The sequence below is a fragment of the Balaenoptera physalus genome (genome assembly GCF_965194825.1).
Source record: "Balaenoptera physalus genome assembly, chromosome: 6".
Lineage (NCBI taxonomy): Eukaryota > Metazoa > Chordata > Mammalia > Artiodactyla > Balaenopteridae > Balaenoptera > Balaenoptera physalus.
Window position 1 is genome coordinate 53,051,377 of NC_138885.1, and position 23,317 is coordinate 53,074,693.

At 38.6% G+C, this 23,317-nt stretch overlaps 1 protein-coding gene across 2 annotated transcripts in view; it reads right to left on the reverse strand.

The window, feature by feature from the left end:
- CCDC148 (coiled-coil domain containing 148) overlaps positions 1 to 23,317 on the reverse strand; it is a 265,733-nt gene that overhangs the window by 211,258 nt on the left and 31,158 nt on the right. The window contains exon 1 of one of the 2 annotated variants that reach the window (XM_082465005.1): positions 1 to 23,317. This exon is cut by the window's right edge and continues 10,539 nt beyond it. The exons of the other annotated variant lie outside the window; for it this stretch is intronic. Coding sequence (XP_082321131.1) covers positions 1 to 88 — 88 coding nt within the window. The 5' untranslated portion in view covers positions 89 to 23,317. 2 annotated transcript variants of the gene reach the window in all.

The following is a 23,317-nucleotide window of genomic DNA, read 5'->3' on the forward strand; positions in this document are numbered from 1 at the left end:
CTGACTTATGGCAGAGGTGAGTCACACTGCTGTGCAGCATGCAAAAAAGAGTCTTCAATAAATGGTCCTGGGTCAATTGGTTGTCCATATGGAAAAAATGAATCTTGACCCTCTACCTCCCAACATTCACAAAAATCAATTCCAGATGTGTTAAAGATCTAAATGCAAAAGATAAAAAATGAGGCTTTTAGAAGAACACATAGCAGAACATACTTATGACCCAGGAGTTGGCAAAGATTTCTTAAACAGTTCAACAAAAATTGTTAATCATAACTGGAAAATGTATTAAGTTGGAAAATGCTAAAATCAAGAACTTCTGTTCGAGACAGCAGAAGCAAGGAGAACTCCAACCCTACAGCCTGTGGAACGAAAGCCACATTCACAGAAAAATAGACAAAATGAAAACGCAGAGGACTATGTACCACATGAAGGAACAAGATAAAACACCAGAAAAACAACTAAATGAAGTGGAGATAAGCAACCTTCCAGAAACAGAATTCAAAATAATGAGAGTGAAGACTATACAGGACCTCAGAAAAAGAATGGAGGCAAAGATTGAGAAGATGCAAGAAATGTTTGACAAAGACCTAGAAGAATTAAAGAACAAACACCTAGAAGAATGAAAGAACGAACAGAGATGAACAATACAATAACTGAAATGAAAAATACACTAGAAGGAATCAATAGCAGAATAACTGAGGCAGAAGAACAGATAAGTGACCTGGAAGACAGAATGGTGGAATTCACTGCTGCGGAACAGAATAAAGAAAAAAGAATGAAAAGAAATGAAGACAGCCTAAGAGACCTCTGAGACAACATTAAACACACCAACATTTGCATTATAGAGGTCCCAGACAGAGAAAAGGGAGAGAAAGGACCCAAGAAAATATTTGAAAAGATTACAGTCAAAATAGCCACCCAAGTCCACAAAGTGCAGAGAGTCCAAGGCAGGATAAACCTAAGGAGAAACACGTTGAGATACATAGTAATCAAATTGACAAAAAGTAAAGACAAAGAAAAATTATTAAAAGCAACAAGGGAAAAACAACAAATAACATACAAGGGAACTCCCATAAGGATAACAGCTGATTTCTCAGCAGAAACTCTACAAGCCAGAAGGGAGTGGCCTGATATATTTAAAGTGATGAAAGGGAAGAACCTACAACAAAGATTACTCTACCTGGCAGGGATCTCATTCAGGTTCAATGGAGAAATCAAAAGCTTTACAGACAAGCAAAAGCTAAAAGAATTCAGCACCACCAAACCAGCTCTACAACAAATGATAAAGGAACTTCTCTAAGTGAGAAACACAAGAGAAGAAAAGGACCTACAAAAACAAACCCAAAACAATTAAGAAAATGGTAATAGGAACATACATATCGATAATTACCTTAAATGTGAATGGATTAAGTGCTCCAACCAAAAAACACACGCTCGCTGAATGGATACAAAAACAAGACCCATATATATGCTGTCTACAAGAGACCCACTTCAGACCTAGGGACACATATAGACTGAAAATGAGGGGATGGAAAAAGATATTGCATGCAAATGGAAATCAAAAGAAAGCTGGAGTAGCAATATTCATATCAGATAAAATAGACATTAAAATAATGTTACAAGAGACAAGGAAGGACACTACATAATGATCAAGGGATCAATCCAAGAAGATATAACAATTATAAATATATATGCACCCAACATAGGAGCACCTCAATACATAAGGCAAATGCTAACAACTATAAAAGAGGAAATTGATGGTAACACAATAATAGTGGGGGACTCTACACCTCACTTACACCAATGGACAGATCATCTACACAGAAAATTAATAAGGAAACACAAGCTTTAAAAGACACAATAGACAAGATAGATTTAATTGCTATTTATAGGACATTCCTATAATGGAAATGGAAAACAGCAGAGTACATTTTTTTCTCATGGGCACATGGAATATTTTCCAGCATAGATCACATCTTGGGTCACAAATCAAGCCTCGGTAAACTTAAGAAAATTGAAATCATATCAAGCATCTTTTCTGACCACAACACTATGAGATTAGAAATAAATTACAGGGGAAAAAATGTAAAAAACACAAACACATGGAGGCTAAACAATACGTTACTAAATAACCAAGAGATCACTGAGGAAATCAGAAAATACCTAGAGACAAATGACAATGAAAACACGAAGATCCAAAACCTATGGGGTGCAGCAAAAGCAGTTCTAAGAGGGAAGTTTACAGCAATACAATCCTACCTCAAGAAACAAGAAAAATTGAAAATAAACAATCTAAACTTACACCAAAAGGAACTACAGAAAGAAGAACAAACAAAACGCAAAGTTAGTAGAAGGAAAGAAATCATAAAGATCAGAGCAGAAATAAATGAAATAGAAACAAAGAAAACAATAGCAAAGATCAATAAAACTAAAAGCCTTTAGCCAGACTCATCAAGAAAAAGAGGGAGAAGACTCAAATCAATAAAATTAGACATGAAAGAGAAGTTACAACAGACACCGCAGAAATACAAAGCATCCTAAGAGACTACTACAAGCAACTCTATGCCAATAAAATGGACAACCTGGAAGAAATGGACAAATTCTTAGAAAGGTGTAACCTTCCAAGACTGAACCAGGAAGAAATAGAAAATATGAACAGACTAATCACAAGTAATGAAATTGAAACTGCGATGAAAAATCTTCCAGCAAAGAAAAGTCCAGGACCAGATGGCTTCACAGGTGAATTCTATCAAACATTTAGAGAAGAGCTAACACCCATGCTTCTCAAACCCTTCCAAAAAATTGCAGAGGGAGGAACCCTCCCAATCTCATTCTATGATGCCATCACCACCCTGATACCAAAACCAGATAAAGATACTACAAAAAGAGAAAATTACAGACCAGTATCACTGATGAACATAGATGCAAAAATCCTCAACAGAATTCTAGCAAACAGAACCCAACAACACATTAAAAGGATCACACACCACGATCAAGTGGGATTTATCCCAAGGATGCAAGGATTCTTCAATATACGCAAATCAATCAATGTGATATACCATATTAACAAATTGAAGAATAAAAAGCCTATGATCATCTAAATACATGCAGAAAAAGCTTTTGACAACATTCAACATCCATTTATGATAAATACTCTCCAGAAAGTGGGCACAGAGGGAAACTACCTCAACATAATAAAGGCCATATATGACAAACCCATGGCAAACATCATTCTCAATGGTGAAAACCTGAAAGCATTTCCTCTAAGATCAGGAACAAGACAAGGATGTCTACTCTTGCCACTATTTAGTCAACATAGTTTTGGAAGTCCTAGCCACAGCAATCAGAGAGGAAAAAGAAATAAAAGGAATACAAAGTGGAAAAGAAGAAGTAAAACAGCCACTGTTTGCAGATGACATGATACTCTACATAGATAATCCTCAAGATGCCACCAGAAAACTACTAGAGCTAATCAATGAATTTAGTAAAGTTGCAGGATACAAAATTAATGCACAGAAATCTCTTGCATTCCTATACACTAACAACGAAAGATCAGACAGAGAAATTAAGGAAACACTCCCATTCACCATTGCAACACAAAGAACAAAATCCCTAGGAATAAACCTACCGAAGTAGGTAAAAGACCTGTACTCAGAAAACTATAAGACACTGATGAAAGAAATCAAAGATGACACAAACAGATGGAGAGATATACCATGTTCTTGGATTGGAAGAATCAATTTTGTGAAAATGACTATACTACGCAAAGCAATCTACAGATTCAATGAAATTCCTATCAAATTACCAGTGGAATTTTTTACAGAACTAGAACAAAAAATCTTAAAATTTGTATGGAGACACAAAAGACCCCAAATAGCCAAAGCAATCTTGAGGGAAAAAAACAGAGCTGGAGGAATCAGACTCTGTGTCTTCAGAGTATACTACAAAGCTACAGGAATCAAGACAATATGGTATTGGCACAAAAACAGAAATATAGATCAATGGAACAGGATAGAAAGCCCAGAGATAAACTCATGCACTTACGGTCGACTAATTGATGACAAAGGAGGCAAGGATATACAGTGGAGAAAAGACAGTCTCTTCAATAAGTGGTGCTGGGAAAACTGGACAGCTACGTGTAAGAGAATGAAATTAGAACACTCCCTAACACCATACACAAAAATAAACTGAAAATGGATTAAAGACCTAAGTGTAAGACCAGACAGTATAAAACTCATAGTGGAAAACATAGGAAGAACATTCTTTCACATAAATCACAGCAAAATCTTTTTGACCCACCTCCTAGAGTAATGGAAATAAAAACAAAAATAAACAAATGGAGCCTAATGAAACTTAAAAGCTTTTGCATAGCAAAGGAAACTATAAACAAGAGGAAAAGACAACCCTCAGAATGGGACAAGATATTTGCAAACGAATCAACAGACAAAGGATTAATCTCCAAAATATATAAACAGCTCATGCAGCTCAATATTAAAAAAAACAAACAACCCAATCCAAAAATGGGCAGAAGACCTAAATAGTCATTTCTCCAAAGAAGATATGCAAATGGCCAAGAGGCACATGAAAAGCTGCTCAACATCACTAATTATTAGAGAAATGAAAATCAAAACTACAATGAGGTATCACCTCACACCAGTCAGAATGTCCATCATCAGCAAATCTACAAACAACAAATGCTGGAGAGGGTGTGGAGAAAAGGGAGCCCTCTTGCACTGTTGGTGGGAATATAAATTGATACAGCCACTATGGAGAACAGTGTGGAGGTTCCTTAAAAAACTAAAAATAGAACTACCATATGACCCAGCAATCCCACTACTGGGCATATACCCTGAGAAAACCATAATTCAAGAAGACACATGCACCCCAGTGTTCATTGCAGCACTGTTTACAATAGCCAGGTCATGGAAGCAACCTAAATGCCCATCGACAGACGAATGGATAAAGAAGCTGTGGTACATATATACAATGGGATATTACTCAGCCATAAAAAGGAATGAAATTGGGTCATTTGTAGAGATGTGGTTGGACCTAGGGACTGTCATACAGAGTGAAGTCAGTCAGAACGAGAAAAACAAATATCGTATATTAACGCATATGTGGAATCTAGAAAAATGGTACAGATGAACCGGTTTGCAGGGCAGAAATTGAGACAGAGATGTAGAGAACAAACGGATGGACACCAAGGGGGGAAAGTAGTGGGGAGTAGTGGTGGTGCGATGAATTGGGAGATTGGGATTGACATATATACACTAATATATATAAAAGAGAACTAATAAGAACCTGCTATATGAAAAAAAAAAAACTTCTGTTCATCCAAATATACCACTCAGGGAGTTAAAAGGCAACCCAAAGAGTAGGAAAATATATTTGCAATACATATATTCAACAAAGATTTGTATCCAGAATATATATATATATATATATATATATATATATTAAAACACAGAGAAATTAATAAGCAAAAGGGAGACAACACAATAGAAACTGGGGCAGAAGACCTGAATAGACATTCCACCAAAAAAATAAAAAAATAACCAAAAGGCCAATAAATATTTTTAAAGGGTTCAACTTTATTCATTAGGAAAATCCCATTTAAAGCCAAATTGCAGCACCTTTATAAACACACTAGGGTGGCTAAAATGAAAAAGACAGAAAATACCAAATGTTGGTAAGAAGATGGAGCAACCAGAGCATTCATACACTGCTGGTAGGAGTGTAAATCGGTTCAGCTGCTTTAGAAATCTGTTCAGTTATATGACACAGCCAATCTACTCCTACATATACCCAACAGAAATGTGCATATATTTTCACGGGAAGGTACGTTGAAGAATGTTCATAGCAGCACTATTCTTCCTAGCCCCAAATTAGAAACTACCTAAATGTCTATTAGTGGTTGAATAAATAAATTGTAGCCCTTCTGTCTGGAACAGTCTTTCCTTGGTTTTCACAATCTTGACACTTTAGAAGATTACAGGCCAGTTATTTTGTCAAATGCCCCTCAGTTTGGGTTTGTCTGATTATCTTCATGATTAGACCCAGGTTATGCATGTTTAGCAGGAATATTACAGAAGTGATTTGTGTTCTTTTCATTGCATTCTATCACCTGATGTCCATGTGTCCATTACTGATGATGTTCACTTTGAACACTTAATTAAGGTAGCATCTGCCAAGTTTGTCCCCTATAGAGTTACTTTTTTTTCCCCCCACATGCAATTAATAAGTATTTTGTGGAGAGTTACTTTGAAATGCTGTAAATACCTCACTCCTCATTAAACATTTAATTTATGTATCTATTAATTTGTCTATACTATCTATATAGATTCATTTTATTCAGTGGGTTGCCATCTGTTACTCTATTTATTTTGATACTCAAATTATCCCCACTTTAACCAGTGGAAACCTCTTCAAGCTGGCTTCTATGTCCTACTTTAAAAAAAAAAATTTATTAGCTCAAAGTTCTGTAGGTCGGAAGTCTGTATGTCATGGCTGGGTTCTTTGCTCAGGGTGTGACAAGGCTGAAATCAACACATCAACCAGGCTAAGTTTTTCTAAAGAGGCTTTGGAGAAAATCCACTTGCAAGGTCATTCTTACTGTTGGCTGAATTCATATATGCGCAGCTATAGGAGTGGTCCCCATTTCTTTACTTCTCGTCAGCCAGGAGCCACTCTCAGAAACAAAACATTGCTTGCTCTCCTTGCCATGGGACACCCTCCATTTTCAAGACCACTAGGGATAATCACTCTCATGTTAAATCCCTCTCATGCTTAGAATCTCTTTGACTTCCTCTGTCTCTGACCTGTAAACTCAGATTTAAAGGGCTGCTATCGTAAGGTCAACTAATCTGCGGCCTTAATTACCTCTGCAAAATCCCTCTTGCCACATAAAGTAACATAATCGCAGGAGTACTATCTCCTGATATTCACACTCCCAGGTACCACACAAGGTACTTACACTAGGGGGCTGGGAGTCTTATGGGCCATCTTAGAATTCTTCCTACACATATGTAAAGTGCTAGAACAGTGCCTGGTACCTTATAAACACTATACTGTACATGTATTAGCTATTATTATTATTGATTATCTGACAAATTCACAGAAATTTTAAAAATAGCAAGACCCAGTAATAATGAGAGTGTAGTGAAATGACACTTCAATGCACCATCAAAGAAATAAAAATTTCTAAAAGCTTCTGGAGATCAATTTGGCAATGTGTATTGAAAGCCTAGTATTTCTACTTCTAGGAGTTCATCCTAAGGACATAATCAGAGGTATACACAGAGATATATGAAAGAAGATATTAATTATAGTATGTTTATAATAATAAATACTTAAACAGAAACCAAAATCTCCTTTTAGGGGTTTGGTTAACTAATAATGCATAGCTATTCAATGGAATACTCTGTATCCCTAAAAACAAAAACAATAAACAAACAAAAATACATGGTATAAAGAACATTAATGAGAAGAGGACATACTCATGTTACAAGTGAAAGGATTAAAAGTTACAAAATTGCCCATGTAGCCATATCCAGTTTTCACACAAACACCAAATGAATTCCTGCTTTTCTTTCTCTCTCTTGAACTCTGTTATAGTTAAGCTTCTATGGCATGGCAAGATAGATCTTAGCCTCCTTACCTTGCTGTAGGTCAAAAAAGGTTTCCGGCAACTCCTTAGGGAACCCCAGCATCCTTCCTAGAGTGTGAGGTGGCCTTTTGGCAAGAGAGGGTCACGTAAAAAGGGAGAAAACATTCCCTGACACCACCTGTTTAGCTGTGCCATTCACCAAAACAAGGGCATCCTGAAAAGGGAGGCTTTGCATCACCTCTCTGTGGCCTTTCATTCCTAATGCATAGCCCCCTCCTTTATACTAAATTGGTTAAATTACACTCTCATCTAAGATTTTAGACTAAGATTTTTGTTTGGTTTTAGCTATAATGAGAGGCATCCCGAGGTAAAAAATATGTATTAATTGAGGAGGGAGGTGACAGAAGTTAACAATTATTGAGAGAGCATCTATAGTGCACTTTATAACACTATAAAATAGTTACTATTAGTTCCATTTTACAGGTGAGAAAACTGATGTTCAGAGGGGTTAAATAACGCGTTCAAGGATGCACATTTAGGAAGTGGTAAAAATAGGTTTTGAAGCAACTGGCTTTACCCTTTTCACCACACCAGTGATTCCTGGTGATTTCTGAGAGCTTACATATTTTTTAAACGCCGCAAGAAATCTTAATGATTAGCCTAACTTATGACCTACTGCAGTGCACATGACTGCTTCCCTATAAGTGAAGGCAAATTAGCTATAAGCTCTGTGATTACAGAGCAGATTAATTTTTTTCTCCTAAGCTTTTTTCAGTTCCAGCCCCTCAGACTTTAACTTTCAAATTAAAGATGTGCTTTTAACAGGGGGATCCAGATATCACCACAAGTTCAGGTTGAAACAGTTTTTCCCATTGCTCTCTCAACCCAAAGAGAGACACTCCAAACTCTGTAGTCTTTGGAACTAGCATCTTTCCATAGATCCAGAAACCCAGGATAGTTTCTTGTATCTCTTGCTATTCTCTGACACAATTCTTGATAAAAGTCAATGCCTAGGCCCCAAAAGTCACCAATTGTTCATTTTTTCTTCAAGGACTTTCCCCCCTATCCTCCCCAGACTCCTTCCCACATATTCTACTTTCCCTCTAGTTCTCAGGACTCTTCAACCTACATTCACCTTCATCACCTTTAAGAAATAGACGCAAATCCATCTCAAGCTCTAACAACCTGGCCACTCGCATTCTAGTTCTGGTCAGTCTATCTCTGGCCAGTCAACTCAAGTCCATTATTACATCAGGATACAACATGTGTCCTTGCAGAGAACAAAAAGTATATAAAAATACACATATGGTTGAGAGTTCTGTGTCCTTTTGAAGTCATTTTTGAGCACTTCCTTCTCTTCTGGAATAACATATTTTGCCAGTCTCGTCTTGTGCTTTGCTTGTCACAGTTCTGGAATCAGCTATTTTCCCAAGGAGCTCTGATCCCTTGGAGGATGGTATTTAGAAGTCACGATCTGGACACTAGATGTGCTCGTGGCTATTGAGATGTCACTGCTTTTTGACCCTCTCTATGCGCAAAGCTAGGAGATACACACACACACACACACACACACACACACACACACACACACACACACCCCTATGTTTATTTCTAGCTCTATTTCTCTTTTAAAAATAGATAAAGAGAAAGCGCCATGCACACTGATACCTCCAACTGCAGTAAAACAGTATAAAGTTCATTCTCATTTTTTCCCTTTCTCTATTTGTAACTCCTTATTCAAACAGTGAGAAACCCAGCTCCCACTACCCTTTATACCTTTTATTTGATCAACTCCCTGTATATAACCAATCCCCCACCTTTAATGCCACCCCTCCTCTACCCAAATGCCTTCTTCAGCCCACTTGTGTTCCCACAACCCACAGAAGGTGCTCCCCTACCACCATATAAGTTCCAGCGTTCCACGGCAGACTATACACTTCCAAACAGACTCCTTTCTCACTCTGCCTCCCCATGCTGCCCTCTGTCCCAGGGCATGGACATGCCTCCCCCTCCAGTTGAGTTTCTATATCTCATGTCAGGCTGTCCCTCCCCATATATTCACACTCTCCTCACCCTGCTTGGGCTCTGGCACACTATACTGGGTCACCCCCAGTCATAGGTGCTCCCCCCACCACTTCATTTGAGTACTGACACCCACATCAGGCCGTCCCTCCACATGAACACAGCTGTTATCCTGGTTGGTCTCTGACATAAGTGCAGGTCAGGTCTCCCAAATGGATCCCCTCTTTTCTTTCTTGGACTCCAGTACCATGCTCTGGACCACCACATTTCCCTCTCCCTCCCCGTGGAGAAGGCAGCCTTGTTCTGCCCCATCTAATGACTTTAGGACTGATTATTCAGGAAGGGAAGAGGAAGAAGAGAAAATTGGGTAGAGGATACATTGTCTTCTTCCTAAATAGATAACGTACCTCAACAGAAATTCTTCACTTTGTTGCTGTTATGATTGAACAGTTTTCCATTGACAACTTACAAAATATTTGATATATAAATTAATTTCTTCTATAAGTAATCATACTCTTAAAATGGGGACCAGCCAACATTTCCTGAAGTCTTTTCATTCTAAGAAACTGAAATCTATGTCCATTAAATTAACGAAAGTAATTACTTTTTAATGACCATAAATATGGGTAAACAATGATTAAAAAAAGGGAACAGTACCCATTACCTCTATCAGGGAAGAAAAATATCAAACCACTCAAAAGTGTGAGCTCTGGAGCTAGAATATTAGGTTTAAAACCCAGTTCTGGGGCCTTTGGTAAGTTCCTTAGAGTTTCTGTGCCTCAGTTTTCTTATCTGTAAAATGAGGATAATAGTGGTACTTCTTAGAGTCATGAGGATTATGGCAGATAATGTGCAAAAATTTCTTAGAAGAGCATCTAACATCAAAAATATCATCAAAAATATTAGTTATTGGACTCCCCTGGTGGTGCAGTGGTTAAGAATCCACCTGCCAATGCAGGGGACAGGGGTTCGAGCCCTCGTCTGGGAAGATCCTACATGCCGCGGAGCAACTAAGCACGTGCACCACAACTCCCGAGCCTGCGCTCTAGAGCCCACGAGCCACAACTACTGAGCCTGTGTGCCACAACTACTGAAGCCCACGTGCCTAGGGCCTGTGCTCCTCTACAAGAGAAGCCACCGCAATGAGAAGCCCGTGCACCGCAACAAAGAGTAGCCCCCGCTCACTGCAACTAGAGAAAGCCCATACGCAGCAATGAAGACCCAACACAACCAAAAATAAATTAAAAAATATATATATATATTAGTTATTAATGTTACTCACAGATGCCTGAAACTGTGTCCGTAGACTGTGATTCTTAGACTCTGATTTGAGAAACAATATATTAAAATGTAGACTCTGTCACTTAGGTGATCACTTGGCACTAATGTCATCATAAATCCATGAAAACCGAAATAGGCACCAAAATTGTACGAATGAATTTAAGCTTATATGTTTATATTCTTCCTTAAAGATTGTGTTTGAAATAAAAACATAAAATATTTACATTCTCATAGAGAACTTACAAATCTCCTAGCATATGTTTGTGGTCTCCAGTATGAGAATCACTCCTTATAACATAATAATATATTTTCATTCTCTCTACAACTTGAGGTAATATAAACAAAGACTAAATAGTCTTTGTCTTTAGTTGATTTTAGTTTAAATAAGCAGGACTTCTTTCAATTATTCTAAATAAGAATAACCTAGAACAAAAAAGAAAGAAAAGAAAGTTTATGCATGATAGAATTCATGCTCATCAACTGCAGATCATGAGATTATGATAGTTAATTGAGTGGATCCTAGATCAACACCAGTTTTCAACCGACATTCTCTTAAGGGCTACATCACTATTCTTTCAAAAGCCCTTATCCACATCTTCATAAACTAATTAAAGTAAAACTTCACTTTTCTTCATTTTTAAATTATTTCACCATAGAGCTAAGTGAAGAATGCTCTGTAGGGCCACTACCTTAACTGTTTAGATCCATCCAGCTCTCTGACTTAATTAGTAATTATTTTCTCAATGTTTAACATGTATTTCCAGGGTAAGTTTCTCACATTTTCTAAATGCAGCACAAAAGTTTAAGTAGAATAGGGAAGATGAAATGTCCTGCTCTAAAAATGGGCTATTACGTCCTTTGGTCATAGTGAAATAATGTCATTGTCAAATCTGACTCAGGTGAAGGTTCTGCTGTGGCTGGTGGAGAAGGAGCCTTAATTGACTATCCAGAAACAGAAAGGAAGGACTGCATTGATTATTCATGCTTCCATATATATATGTACCTTTTTACTAATCAAGGTCATTTCTTAGCACTTGTTTCACAGAAAATTCTAGTTGTCTGATGATTTAAGGTGTCCCACTTTATTAAGAAAAAGTTATTTTAAGAACGTCTATCCTATTTACATGCTGCTCGGGACTACAGTAGATATAAAATAACTGCCTTTTGTCCTTAAGTGAAAACCTTCTAAAAGCACCAGAAAGATTTAATACAGCTATGCTTTACGTCATCTTGAAATTTATGCATTACATGCCTCAATTCCTTTCAGACAGAATTTGCAAGGGGACTCCCTAGGCGAAGAGTCTTCACTCAAGACAAGAGGATAGAAAGACTAAAAGGCATATCAAGCACAGGGAACAGGAAATCTAAGGGCCAAATATGCCTGGAGGAGAGTTAAGAAGGGGGAAAGACTGGGCAGGGAGAACCAAGCTCAGAATGAGGGAAACGATGCTGAAGAAAAGCAGATGAGACTAAAACCAGGAGTTTAAGAAAAGTGTGGTGGGATTGCAAATTAATTGCTTAGAGCAAAAAAATGTTCAAACCCTTTTCAATGGACAAACTCTTTCATAAACAAAATTCCTTCTCTAAGATTTTAAACTTAAGGCCAAAGAAAGCTTGAAGTCAGTCTTTATCCAGTGACTAAAGTTCCTAGATATAAGGCTTAATGGCTGTCATAAACCATGTGTCCCACTAAAAGAAACTGGCCTGCAGTGAGCGTGCGTGAAGCCCACCTGCTGAGAGATGGAGGTGGTGAATTTTTCTGAAGCTAAGGCTGAGTCCTGCCCTTTCCTCAGCTTCATTTGTTCCACCTTTGTTGGTATTCCTGAAACAGTAATTTTTAATTTGACTTAAGCTAGATTGCATTGTAGCTAAGAATCCTGAAAAATACACTCAAGCAATGTAAAGGTTTGGCAGAAAGTCATTTACTGTTTGCAGAACCTCAGCATCTCCACAAAGCACCACGGTTCCCCAGATCAGAAACTGAAAGCCACTGCCCTAAGTAATAGCTGTTGAGACTTGCCTTTATGAGCAGACAGAGGTATAATATGTGGCTAGGGCCAGAGATGAACTCACATATACTTCATTCATCCACTCGACACATATTTATTGGACTCCTATTATGTGCTAGGCACTGTACTAGACACCGGGGCTCTAACAGTGGATGAAAGAGACGTGTTCCCTGCGTTCGTGGTGCTTACTATCCGGTGGCCTGGTGTGCTCATGGGCAGTGAATTACAGAAGGCCAGCTCTCCCTGTTATTGATGGTTGCTACTCTTTCATAATAATGCAATGAAAAATATTAGTGCTTCAAATGAATACTGTATATTTATCATGAACATTTAATTACACATCAATATCATTTGTGAAATGCCTATATCACTAGTCCTAAGACATATTAGGTCAGCTTATAGCTACCATAAAATCTGAGAGAGCATTTCATCAAGATGACATAGATGAATTAAACATTTGCTACCAAAGTAATGAGGCTTTATTTTGTATTACTAGTGATTGAAATTGTTTTGCTCCTTTAAAGTACTGGGGAAATGACATCTTTCTTTACTTCTGAAAACACAAGCTAACTGCTAGTCCATACTGCTTTCCTTAGCACTTAATATTATTATTTATGAATATAAATGACTACAGGATCCCTCTATTAGGAATCCATAATTTCCAAGGTTAACCCATCCTTAAATAGTAAAACAACTGAGTCCTAAAGTGAGATTTGTTGCTGCAGTATGATGACATGAATCTGAAAGACTTTTGCTACTACGTTGAAGGACAAGGCCTGGGCTTGCAGGGTTACGTAAGTAAAGCTGTAATCATTTACAAGAAAATACCTGTGGGGCTGTGACCACACTAGAGGTCAGGAATTCAGGTGAGCATTTCAAGGTTCCACAATTTCCACAGTAACAGAGGCGCAAGTGGAAGGTGTGCAAGAACAAGACCTGGATGAGGATCTGAGCAAGGGGGTGCAGTTTCAGGGTGAAATCATAAGGAGAATAATCCCCAGTTCTTCCCTTGAATGGGCAGACTCTCTTTCTCCATCAGACAGGAAGTGATGACCTCACCAGACATATTCACATTGCAAGATCATCATTTCACCACATGTACTTAGACATAAATCCACTTCTAGCATCTGAGTCAAGATGATTCTTTAATCCTGGTTCCTCCCCACTAGTTTGAGGCTGTACTGGGTACAAGCTTAAAATAGAAAAAAAAAAAAAAAAAAAGACTTGGGTTTCTCTGCAGAGCATTCCCCTCCTGTACTGGTTCTTCCACTGATTTATCCACTCACTCGGTATTTACTGAGCATATACTATATTCCAGTTACTGTGCTTGGTGCTGGAGATACTGGAGCTACAAAGATGAAGATGACACAGTTTCTATCCTCCAACAGTGTTAAGCATTCAGTGTCATGGCAGTGGTCTCTAAACTTTTGTATAACATACTCCTAATAAATGATTCAGTATGTTCTGTCAATCATGGATATTTACCATTTGTAACTTATTATAATTATTATAGATTTCCATTATTGTATTCCTTTCATCTAATATCTCAGGGCAAAACAAACCCTTAGGGGACTTCCCTGGTGGCGCAGTGGTTAAGAATCCGCCTGTCAGTGCAAGGGACATGGGTTCAAGCCCTGGTCCAGGAAGATCCCACATGCCGCGGAGCAACTAAGCCCGTGCGCCACAACTACCGAGCCTGCGCTCTAGAGCCCGCGAGCCACAACTACTGAAGCCCGTGCACCTAGAGCCCGTGCTCCCCAGCAAGAGAAGCCACCGCAGTGAGAAGCCCACGCACCGCAACAAAGAGTAGCCCCCGCTCGCCGCAACTAGAGAAAGCCCAGGTGCAGCAACGAAGACCCAACGCAGCCAATATATTAATTAATTAATTAATTAATTAATTATTTAAAAAAACCCTTAAGGTAATGTTCCTAGATAGCAAAAGTTGATGTAAATCTACATTTTACGTGATCTTAATAATTTTAAATCTTCTGTAAGATGCAATGTTTGCTATTGTGATTGTTTTTACCTACAGTGGGTCTGACGGCAGGGCCACCGCATGTTATTACACATAAGCACGTGTCATCCTGCTGCTGAGGAAGTGCTCACAGGGGTACAGAGGCGTCAGCTCTGGCTTTTTCTTGTCGTTTGTTGTGTCTACATTACAATTATCATCTAGAATCCAGAGACCCTTGTGGAAATACATTTAAGGCTATTGTCCATTGCATACAGGTTAGCTTTGGTTAAGAAAAATGTTAACATAATCTGTAAATCCTCTTAAAACCAGACAAAAAGTAATTACAAGATTTCATAATATGCTGAATATGAGCAAATACATGAGAGCAAACTTGGTATAATGGGGGACTGAATGAAGGTACCAGGGTAGTTCTGTTCATTAAAGATTAGAAAAGCTTACTTTACTTCCTTAGATTTGAAATAAACGTAAGTAGAATATCTAACACAGCCTTCTTGTACCTTTCTGTAGAGGATTGACCTGTACTTCGTTTGGAAGAACAGTGGTCTGCAGAGTGAAACAAAGGTCCTGCCATCTGCGGTATCGGAGCACAAAGGGCAGACAGCCTCATTCTGCTTGAGGTGGAAAGCTAAAGGTGGAGGAAGGCAGTGCAGGTGATGTGGCCGGTGAGTTTTATAGTACGGAGGTTTCATTACGTACAGGGAGAGAGAAGGCCTTCGAAGACACAGCTGTTTAAGTCAGTGGGGCACAAAAGCAGAACGTGTTTGGAGGAGCACAGGCAAGCAATTCAGGGTGTTTACAGGTTAGGGAGCCAAGTGGGCAGGCTTAGCTACAGAGACATAATAGATGAAAAGAGGATTGACAGAAATCCGCTGGTGCTGAGAACACTGATGGCTTCAATTTAGAAAAGGGCAGCCAAAATGAAAGAGATGAGCTGAGGAAAGAGTCGATCACAGAAGTGGATAGGCTTTTAAAGAGAAATCATTGAGGAACATGTCATATTAAAAGACACTGCTGAAAAGCAGCTTTCTTGGCAACGAAATAAATGGCTCTTAATGCTAAGAATATCACAGAGAGTGGAGCAGTTACCCATAAAAGCTTTTCCTAGAACCAGATATCTGTGGGTTACACGAATGGAATAATTACATAACACATTTGATTTTAAAGGATACGATGACCATTTTGCCTTTAATGGCCAAAGACCTTTCTGAAGTCCTAGCCTCTGACATTCCTCTTTGTAGCCTTCTTACTCTTCAGTACCTCTAAGAAACTCTGGAGACTGACCAGTGAGAGAGGTGTAGGTTCAAACAGCTGAGTCCATATGATTGAACCTTATCCCACTTAACAATCACTGCCCACTAGTTTTGAGTTTATTTGTGCAAAGTAAAGCCTAGCTATTCTACATTAATACATGCATCCACTCAAACATGACTCTTCTTACAGGAAATCATCATGCTGTACACCTTCACTATCTTACAATTTTACTTTGAATTATGCCTCAATAAAGCTGGAAAAACCTACTACTCTTCTATTCCTGGAAAAATCCAAACTTTTACAGAAAGACAATATACTATGGTTAAGGCAAAGCAACAATTACCATTGATAAAATCATTAGGGAATTGAGTCGAGGATCGCAAGTTGCCTCTGAACCACAATGAAAGAATAAAATTTTTTCATAACTGGTTTCCGAAATGAAAGAAAAGGGGAAGAGAGTAGAAGTATTCTGGGATTGCCAAGAAGTCGTGAGAAGAAGGATTCATGTTGCACAGAAGCATGAGTAAATTCTACAAGGGTTGGCACACTAAACATTAAGGGGATGTTTTGGGCAAAGTTGTCTAATAAATAACAGTCAGTACTAAGGCTTAGCAGATGTCAGGGAACTCTTAGCATGGAATCTCCCTGAATTCTTCCAACTCTTCTCACTTTCGCTTGCAGAAGGGAAAAAAAAAATCTGGGAGAAACCCACACTCTTGGGGCTTCAGGAGTGGGGACAGGGAGAGAAAGACCAAAGAAGACTTTGAGAGTCACCCCTTCGGCTGCCGCTTTCCATGCACCCTATGCCCTTAGTAGGGTCTCTCTCCTTGAGGTAATTCCAGATTTTACCTCACAAAAGCAGTAAAACTTGCCCACCTTGTTCTTACCAGACCCCGACAACTAACAATTTTTTCACTCATTCTGCTCCAATAACAAAACTCTGTTATATGTTCTCCTTCTAAAGTGAGTTATCTTATTATAAAAAATTCAAACAATACATAAAAAGTCCATCATAATCCTATCCCTTGGAAGCAGCCTTTTTGTGATTATTTCTTCAACTTTGTTTTCTCCATTATTCATTGGGTCTGTTCCTTAATCTGAACCAAAATATATATATATATTATTTTTTTTAAAGATTATATTTTTATTTTAGAAGTATAAAAGATGTTCAGAATCTATTTAAAGCAAAAACGCTGCATTCTTGTAGTATAAATGTAATAGGATAAAAAGCAACGAGCAATAATATAGCCTTGTCTATTTGAAGGGATAGCTCCTGGTAAAAAAGTAAAGTAGCTCACAAACTTGTGTGTCCACTGTCCTGCTTCTGATGCAGCCAGAAGCCTGCCTGTGACCTGAGGGACCTAATGGGGGGCCAGGTTCCACAATCTAGTTATTCTACCTAAATGGTGGCCCATACTTCAGAATGGCCCCTTCTTCCTTGCTGTCCTAGAAAAATTCCCATGATCTCAGCTAGTTATTGGAAGGATGTAATCTGATTCACTTCAGGTTAACATATGAATGACGAAAAGATTGCTTAAGCAGGGACCTTCCCAGGAGTATGCTTGTTAACACAAAAACAACTCCAAAGGCTAGAATTTCAGGCTGCATGATAAAGTGAAATGGGAGAATTTCCAGTAGTGTGCAGAGATCATTTTGATTCGAGGAAGTATCCCTCAGTGAAAGCAAAAATCACAACACCATGGAAAGTCTGTCCCCAGCTACTTGAGTTCTAGCATAATGCTAATTTTGTTGCAGTACTGCACTGTAAAGGCAGGAGAGCCAGGAGGAAGATCAAGGGCTTTGGAATCATGTACCTGTGGATTCAAACCCACCCCGCTCCTCACTAGAAGAATGCCTTTGGCCAGATGTTGTTGTGTTGTTGTCATTCAACCTCTCAGAGGGCTTTCCTCACCTGTTAAGCAGGGTTGCTATGAAAATTTAAATCAATAAAATAGTACATATAAAGTGCATGACACACAGTAGGTACTCAATAATAGAAGTTATTGCTTATTTCTTTCAGGCTTTATGCCACATTTAATAAACTGGGATTTTCCCAGTCTTCTGTTAGGCAACAGTTGATGGAGTGAAAGGATGGTCTTACTACTAGCCAATGGGGACCAATACGCCTCCTTTCATATTGCGTCATTACTCATTGAAATGGTTAGAATGTTGTACATTTTTCCCAAGAGAGGTTACAAACCAGGTGAAATTTGGTCCCCAGACATAAATACTTTAATCTTCACAGTGTTAAGTTTATTTTTTAAACTTGAATTAGCTATCAGCATTTAATAATCAGAAATACGACATAAAATCCCTGTTTCTATCATCTTTTAAGGAATTTGTATTTCAACCTAAGCAACCATTGATAGATAAAGAAGATGTGGTATATATAAACAATGGAATATTACTTAGCCACAAAAAAGAATGAAATAATGCCATTTGCAGCAACATGGATGGACCTAGAAATTATCCTACTAAGTGAAGTAAGTCAGAAAGAGAAAGACAAATACTATATGATATCACGTATATATGGAATCTAAAAACTAGTACAAATGAACTTATTTACAAAACAGAAACAAACTCACAGTCATAGAAAACAAACTTATGGTTTCCAAAGGTGGGGGGAGGGATAAATTGGGAGTTGGGATTCGCAGATGCACACTACCATATATAAAACAGGTAATCAACAAGGATTTACTGTATAGCACAGGGAACTACATTCACTATATTGTAATAAACTACAATGGAAAAGAATCAAAAAAAAAGAATATAGATATATATGTGTAACCAAATCATTTTGCTATACACCTGAAATTAACACAATAGTGTAAATCAACTATAATTCAATTAAAAAACAAATTCATGCTTCAAAAGCGTACTCCCTCACAAGAACAACTACTGGAGAAAGTCACAGCTCGCTTTTTTAGCTAGGACACATGTTCTCCAGGAAGCCACAGCTGTCACCATGCCTTAGAGTTCCCCGACACGGAGGAAGAACATCAGTTACCATTTACCATCCAGCTTGCACTCTTGCCTTGCTAACTCTGGGTTCTCTCTACTACTTTTCACTCCTGGCCTGGCTCCTATGGGCATTTGAGTTAGTGACCTCTGCCACAAGCGCGAATTAGTATATTTCACAATGTATAGCAGTATATTCCACAATATATAGCAGTATATTCAGGTTCTGAAATCAGATAACTTGGGTTTGAATACTGATTCTCCAGATTACCCGTTTTATAACCTCAGGCAAGTTACTTTACCTCTCAGAGTCTCAGTTTCTTCAACCCTACAAGAAAAATAGTAACTGATTCATCTCCCAGGGTTGTTGTGAGGTTTAAACGATGTAATGCATATTAAGAACTTTTCATCATACCTGGTTAGGGGCAATAAACGTTAACTACTACAAAGAAGGAGATGATGATGACTGCTGATGCTGATGCCATTATCACTATGACTACTCTAAGTAGTATTACCACAGTTACCTACTACTGTAGGTAATTTCGTTTGGAAAGCCCTAAGGAACATGGAGCCTTTCAAAAGTGGGAAAGAGCCGTTTCTATCTGCGGCTGCCCAGGAGCACAATGAGATCGGCTACAGAGTGAAGCGAAACAGCTTCCAATCTCAAAGGCAGTGAGACCACTACAAGCCAGACTTCCACTCCAGTCCAGGGAAAGAAGGCAAGACTCTGTCCCAAAACCCCAATAGGAAATATGTTTCAGATAAGCCAACCCAGCCAACAAAACCAGAGTGGGGAGAAGATAGGATCTCTAAAGAATTGAAGCTAGAAAACTTCACAGGGGCAAGAGAGGTACCCTTAAGTTAGTACTCATCCAGGGAAGACAAGGGAATGAGGTATTGGGCAGAGCAAGGGGGAGAGAGTGGGAATGCGGGCAGGTGGCTGTCAAGAGGAAATGGAGTGGGCTTCCCTGGTGGTGCAGTGGTTGAGAATCTGCCTGCCAATGCAGGGGACACGGGTTCGAGCCCTGGTCCGGGAAGATCCCATATGCCACGGAGCAACTGGGCCCGTGAGCCACAACTACTGAGCCTGCGCGTCTGGAGCCTGTGCTCCGCAACGAGAGGCCGTGATAGTGAGAGGCCCGCGCACCGCGATGAAGAGTGGCCCCCACTCGCCGCAACTAGAGAAAGCCCTCGCACAGAAACGAAGACCCAACACAGCCAAAAATAAAATAAATAAATAAATAAATAATTAATTATTTTTTTAAAAAAAAGAGGAAATGGAGTATAAACTATGGCCAGAGCAGACAAGCCCCGACCTCTGCTAGGGGACCCAAGACAAGACCAGAAGGTAAGGGAGATCACATGATGGCACACAATCTGAAATTACTTTTCCTTAGGGCTTCCACAAAGTAGAGGAAAACAACTGGGTTGTGCACTGAATATACCTAACAGCCCCAAGGTGGGAGGTTCGTCATCAACACAACGACCAGCATCCATCTTTTACAAAGTACTTTCCTGTTTATCATTTGATCCCAGACTAGCTGTACAAAATGGAATTCTCCTATTTTACAGATGAATAGAGATGAAGAGATTAAACCATTGCTTAAAGGCACAAATCTAGTAAATGGTGAAGCTTGCTAGAGCTTAATTCTTCTGAAACCCATTACTTTGCACTGCTCACTGCACTGTCTTCAGAACCTACCTTTTGTTCACCGTGTGGTTTCCAAGTTTGTTTTTACCTTTAAAATTTTCTTGCTTTAAGGAAGTTTTTTTTTATTGTTTGTTTCTTATTTTTAATGCAGATATGGTTTGGCTGAATACAGAAGACAAAGGTCAAGGAAAAGATACGTCAAAGTCTGGAACGGCATAGCTAAATAAATTAATTTCCTTGGTCAGGCATGGGGTCACCAATAGTTCCAGCTACAGACTACAGTAACCCAATCTCCTCACCACCACCCCAACCCCCAGACCACTAGAGTCGGGGATTATGATGTGGTAACATATTCATGGAGGATTTATAGTAACTTCATCCAAAATATCTTCATCATCCCAATGGATAGATTACTCTTGTATTATTCTGGTGGAGATGAAGGATTACTGTCAAGAAGAGACTTTTAAAAGTTGTAGAAAAATGTAACTCAAAGGAATATTCTCTGCCAGGATTTGGAACTTGCCTGTTTAGATAGCATAATTTTGCCAAGAACTCTCCAGTTAATACTATGCTTTCAACACTGATTAGAAAGTAAAATGTACTATCTCACACTAGAGTAATATCTTTTTTCAGGTCATGTGATTCTGCTTTAAGAGATTTTTCCAGACCCGAGAATAGAACAGGTCTCTAAGGCTCCCAGTCCAGTGAACTAAACAATGTGGCTTCTTCATTTTTAAATGGTCTGTTTTGAAATGAACAAATCTTAACATTTCATCAAGCTAAGAAAAGAAACAAAAGGAAAGAAATAGTCTCTTTGGGAAGGAAAAAGCTGAGATAGGTTTGAAGATGCAGAAGCTGAAGTTACCTGTAAGGCTGCCCAAACTAAACTGAATCCATTGATTCAATTTTTTTAATCAAACAAAACCCACCACAAATCTTTTTTCTTTTCTTCTGACCGAGAGTCTGTGTTTCGAAGTTACAGACAAAAATCCCTGTCAAACCCAATGATACGTAAGAGAGTCACAAGGGATGTTGATATTTCTTAAGAAAGATTTTAAAGAATCTAGTGTGTAAGTTTGTAAGACTGGGCTTTCAAACAAGATGTGCGTGGACAGACACACACACACACACACACAGACACACATGAATGCACACACCACACATACGTACACCTTCTCTCCAGAAGGCACAAAGGTACTCATTTCAACCAATGGGGTAAAGCACCTGTGACACATATAAAATATCTATTATATCACCCATTGAAGTATTTTTAGAGCTACTGACCTTTATGTGAACTAAACAATAAGACTGTTCACAAACCTGACAGAGAGCAGCTTTTCCAAAGTGAAACAGCGAACCACTGTCCCTAATGCATCCATCAAACTAAACAATTAAAATGGCATCTAGCACAAAATTTAAAACGCCATGTAACATAACACTGTCAAGATTATTGGTCCTGTCTCAATAAAAAAATCCATGGTTCTGCTTTGTCATTTATTTAAAAGAAATAAAAGGAACTAAGTTATTTATTTATCAGATGAATGGACTGAATACATTTCAGGTAATCAAAAGAAACTCAGTGGTCCCCAGGTCCTCAAGTTGCTGTCAAACTAACTTGGGCGCGGGTGGCTACAAACTGGTCCTAATAACAGTTTTAGTAACAAACAGTCGTGTTAGATCCAACAGGCCTGAATTCAAGTCCTAGTTCCTCAGTTACTAGCTGTATGACCATGGGTAAATTACTTAACCTCTTAGCTTCTACTGTCTTTTGTAATATAAGTATTATAACACTAGTTGCCTAATGGAAGTTAGGCTATATTCAGTTATAAATGAAATCATATATGTAAAGAGTTTAGCATAGTGTCTGGTATAGAGCAAATGTCCCAAAAAGCTAGCTGTTATTATCGATGAGAAATCTCATAGAGGGACCACATGATTTCTTATCCAATCCAAGATACTTTTGAGGTTGAAAGGGAGCTCTATTAGCAATAGGGTGGCAGGGATGGAAGGACAATCTAATCACTGTCTGTGGAGCACAGTCTAGTAGCATGGAGTCCTGGGGACTAGGAGCAAGATTTTAGTGAAAAGCAACATGAAACACAAACTGTATTAGCAAGTGAGCATGCCAAGCGACCCCTGAGTGGAAATATGAGCAGTGAGGAAGAACTCAAGTTAACTGAAAATTTCTAGCTTTGAAATCAATTAGTTGATGATAGGATCACACCAGAAACAAGTGTTAATATCAAGACTGTTTCAGCATTCTGAATTTAAACAGGTCAAGCTCTTTTGCAACAACACTTTACATCAGACTTTGAAGTCAAGAGTTTTTAAAATTTGCATTTATCATAAAACATCCTTAACCATTTCTTAGATCTGTATACACTTTTCCATGTGGTGTTTTCAGCATAGCTTTTATGCTAGAAACTAAACTAATTTTAAAGTTATAGAAGAAATAGCACAGCAGTTATCTAAATCATCAAACCATCAAACTCAAGCATTGTGCTTCCAGAAAATTAGCCAATCCATCTTGAGACCTGTAAGAGTGCAATCAACGAATGTTTATT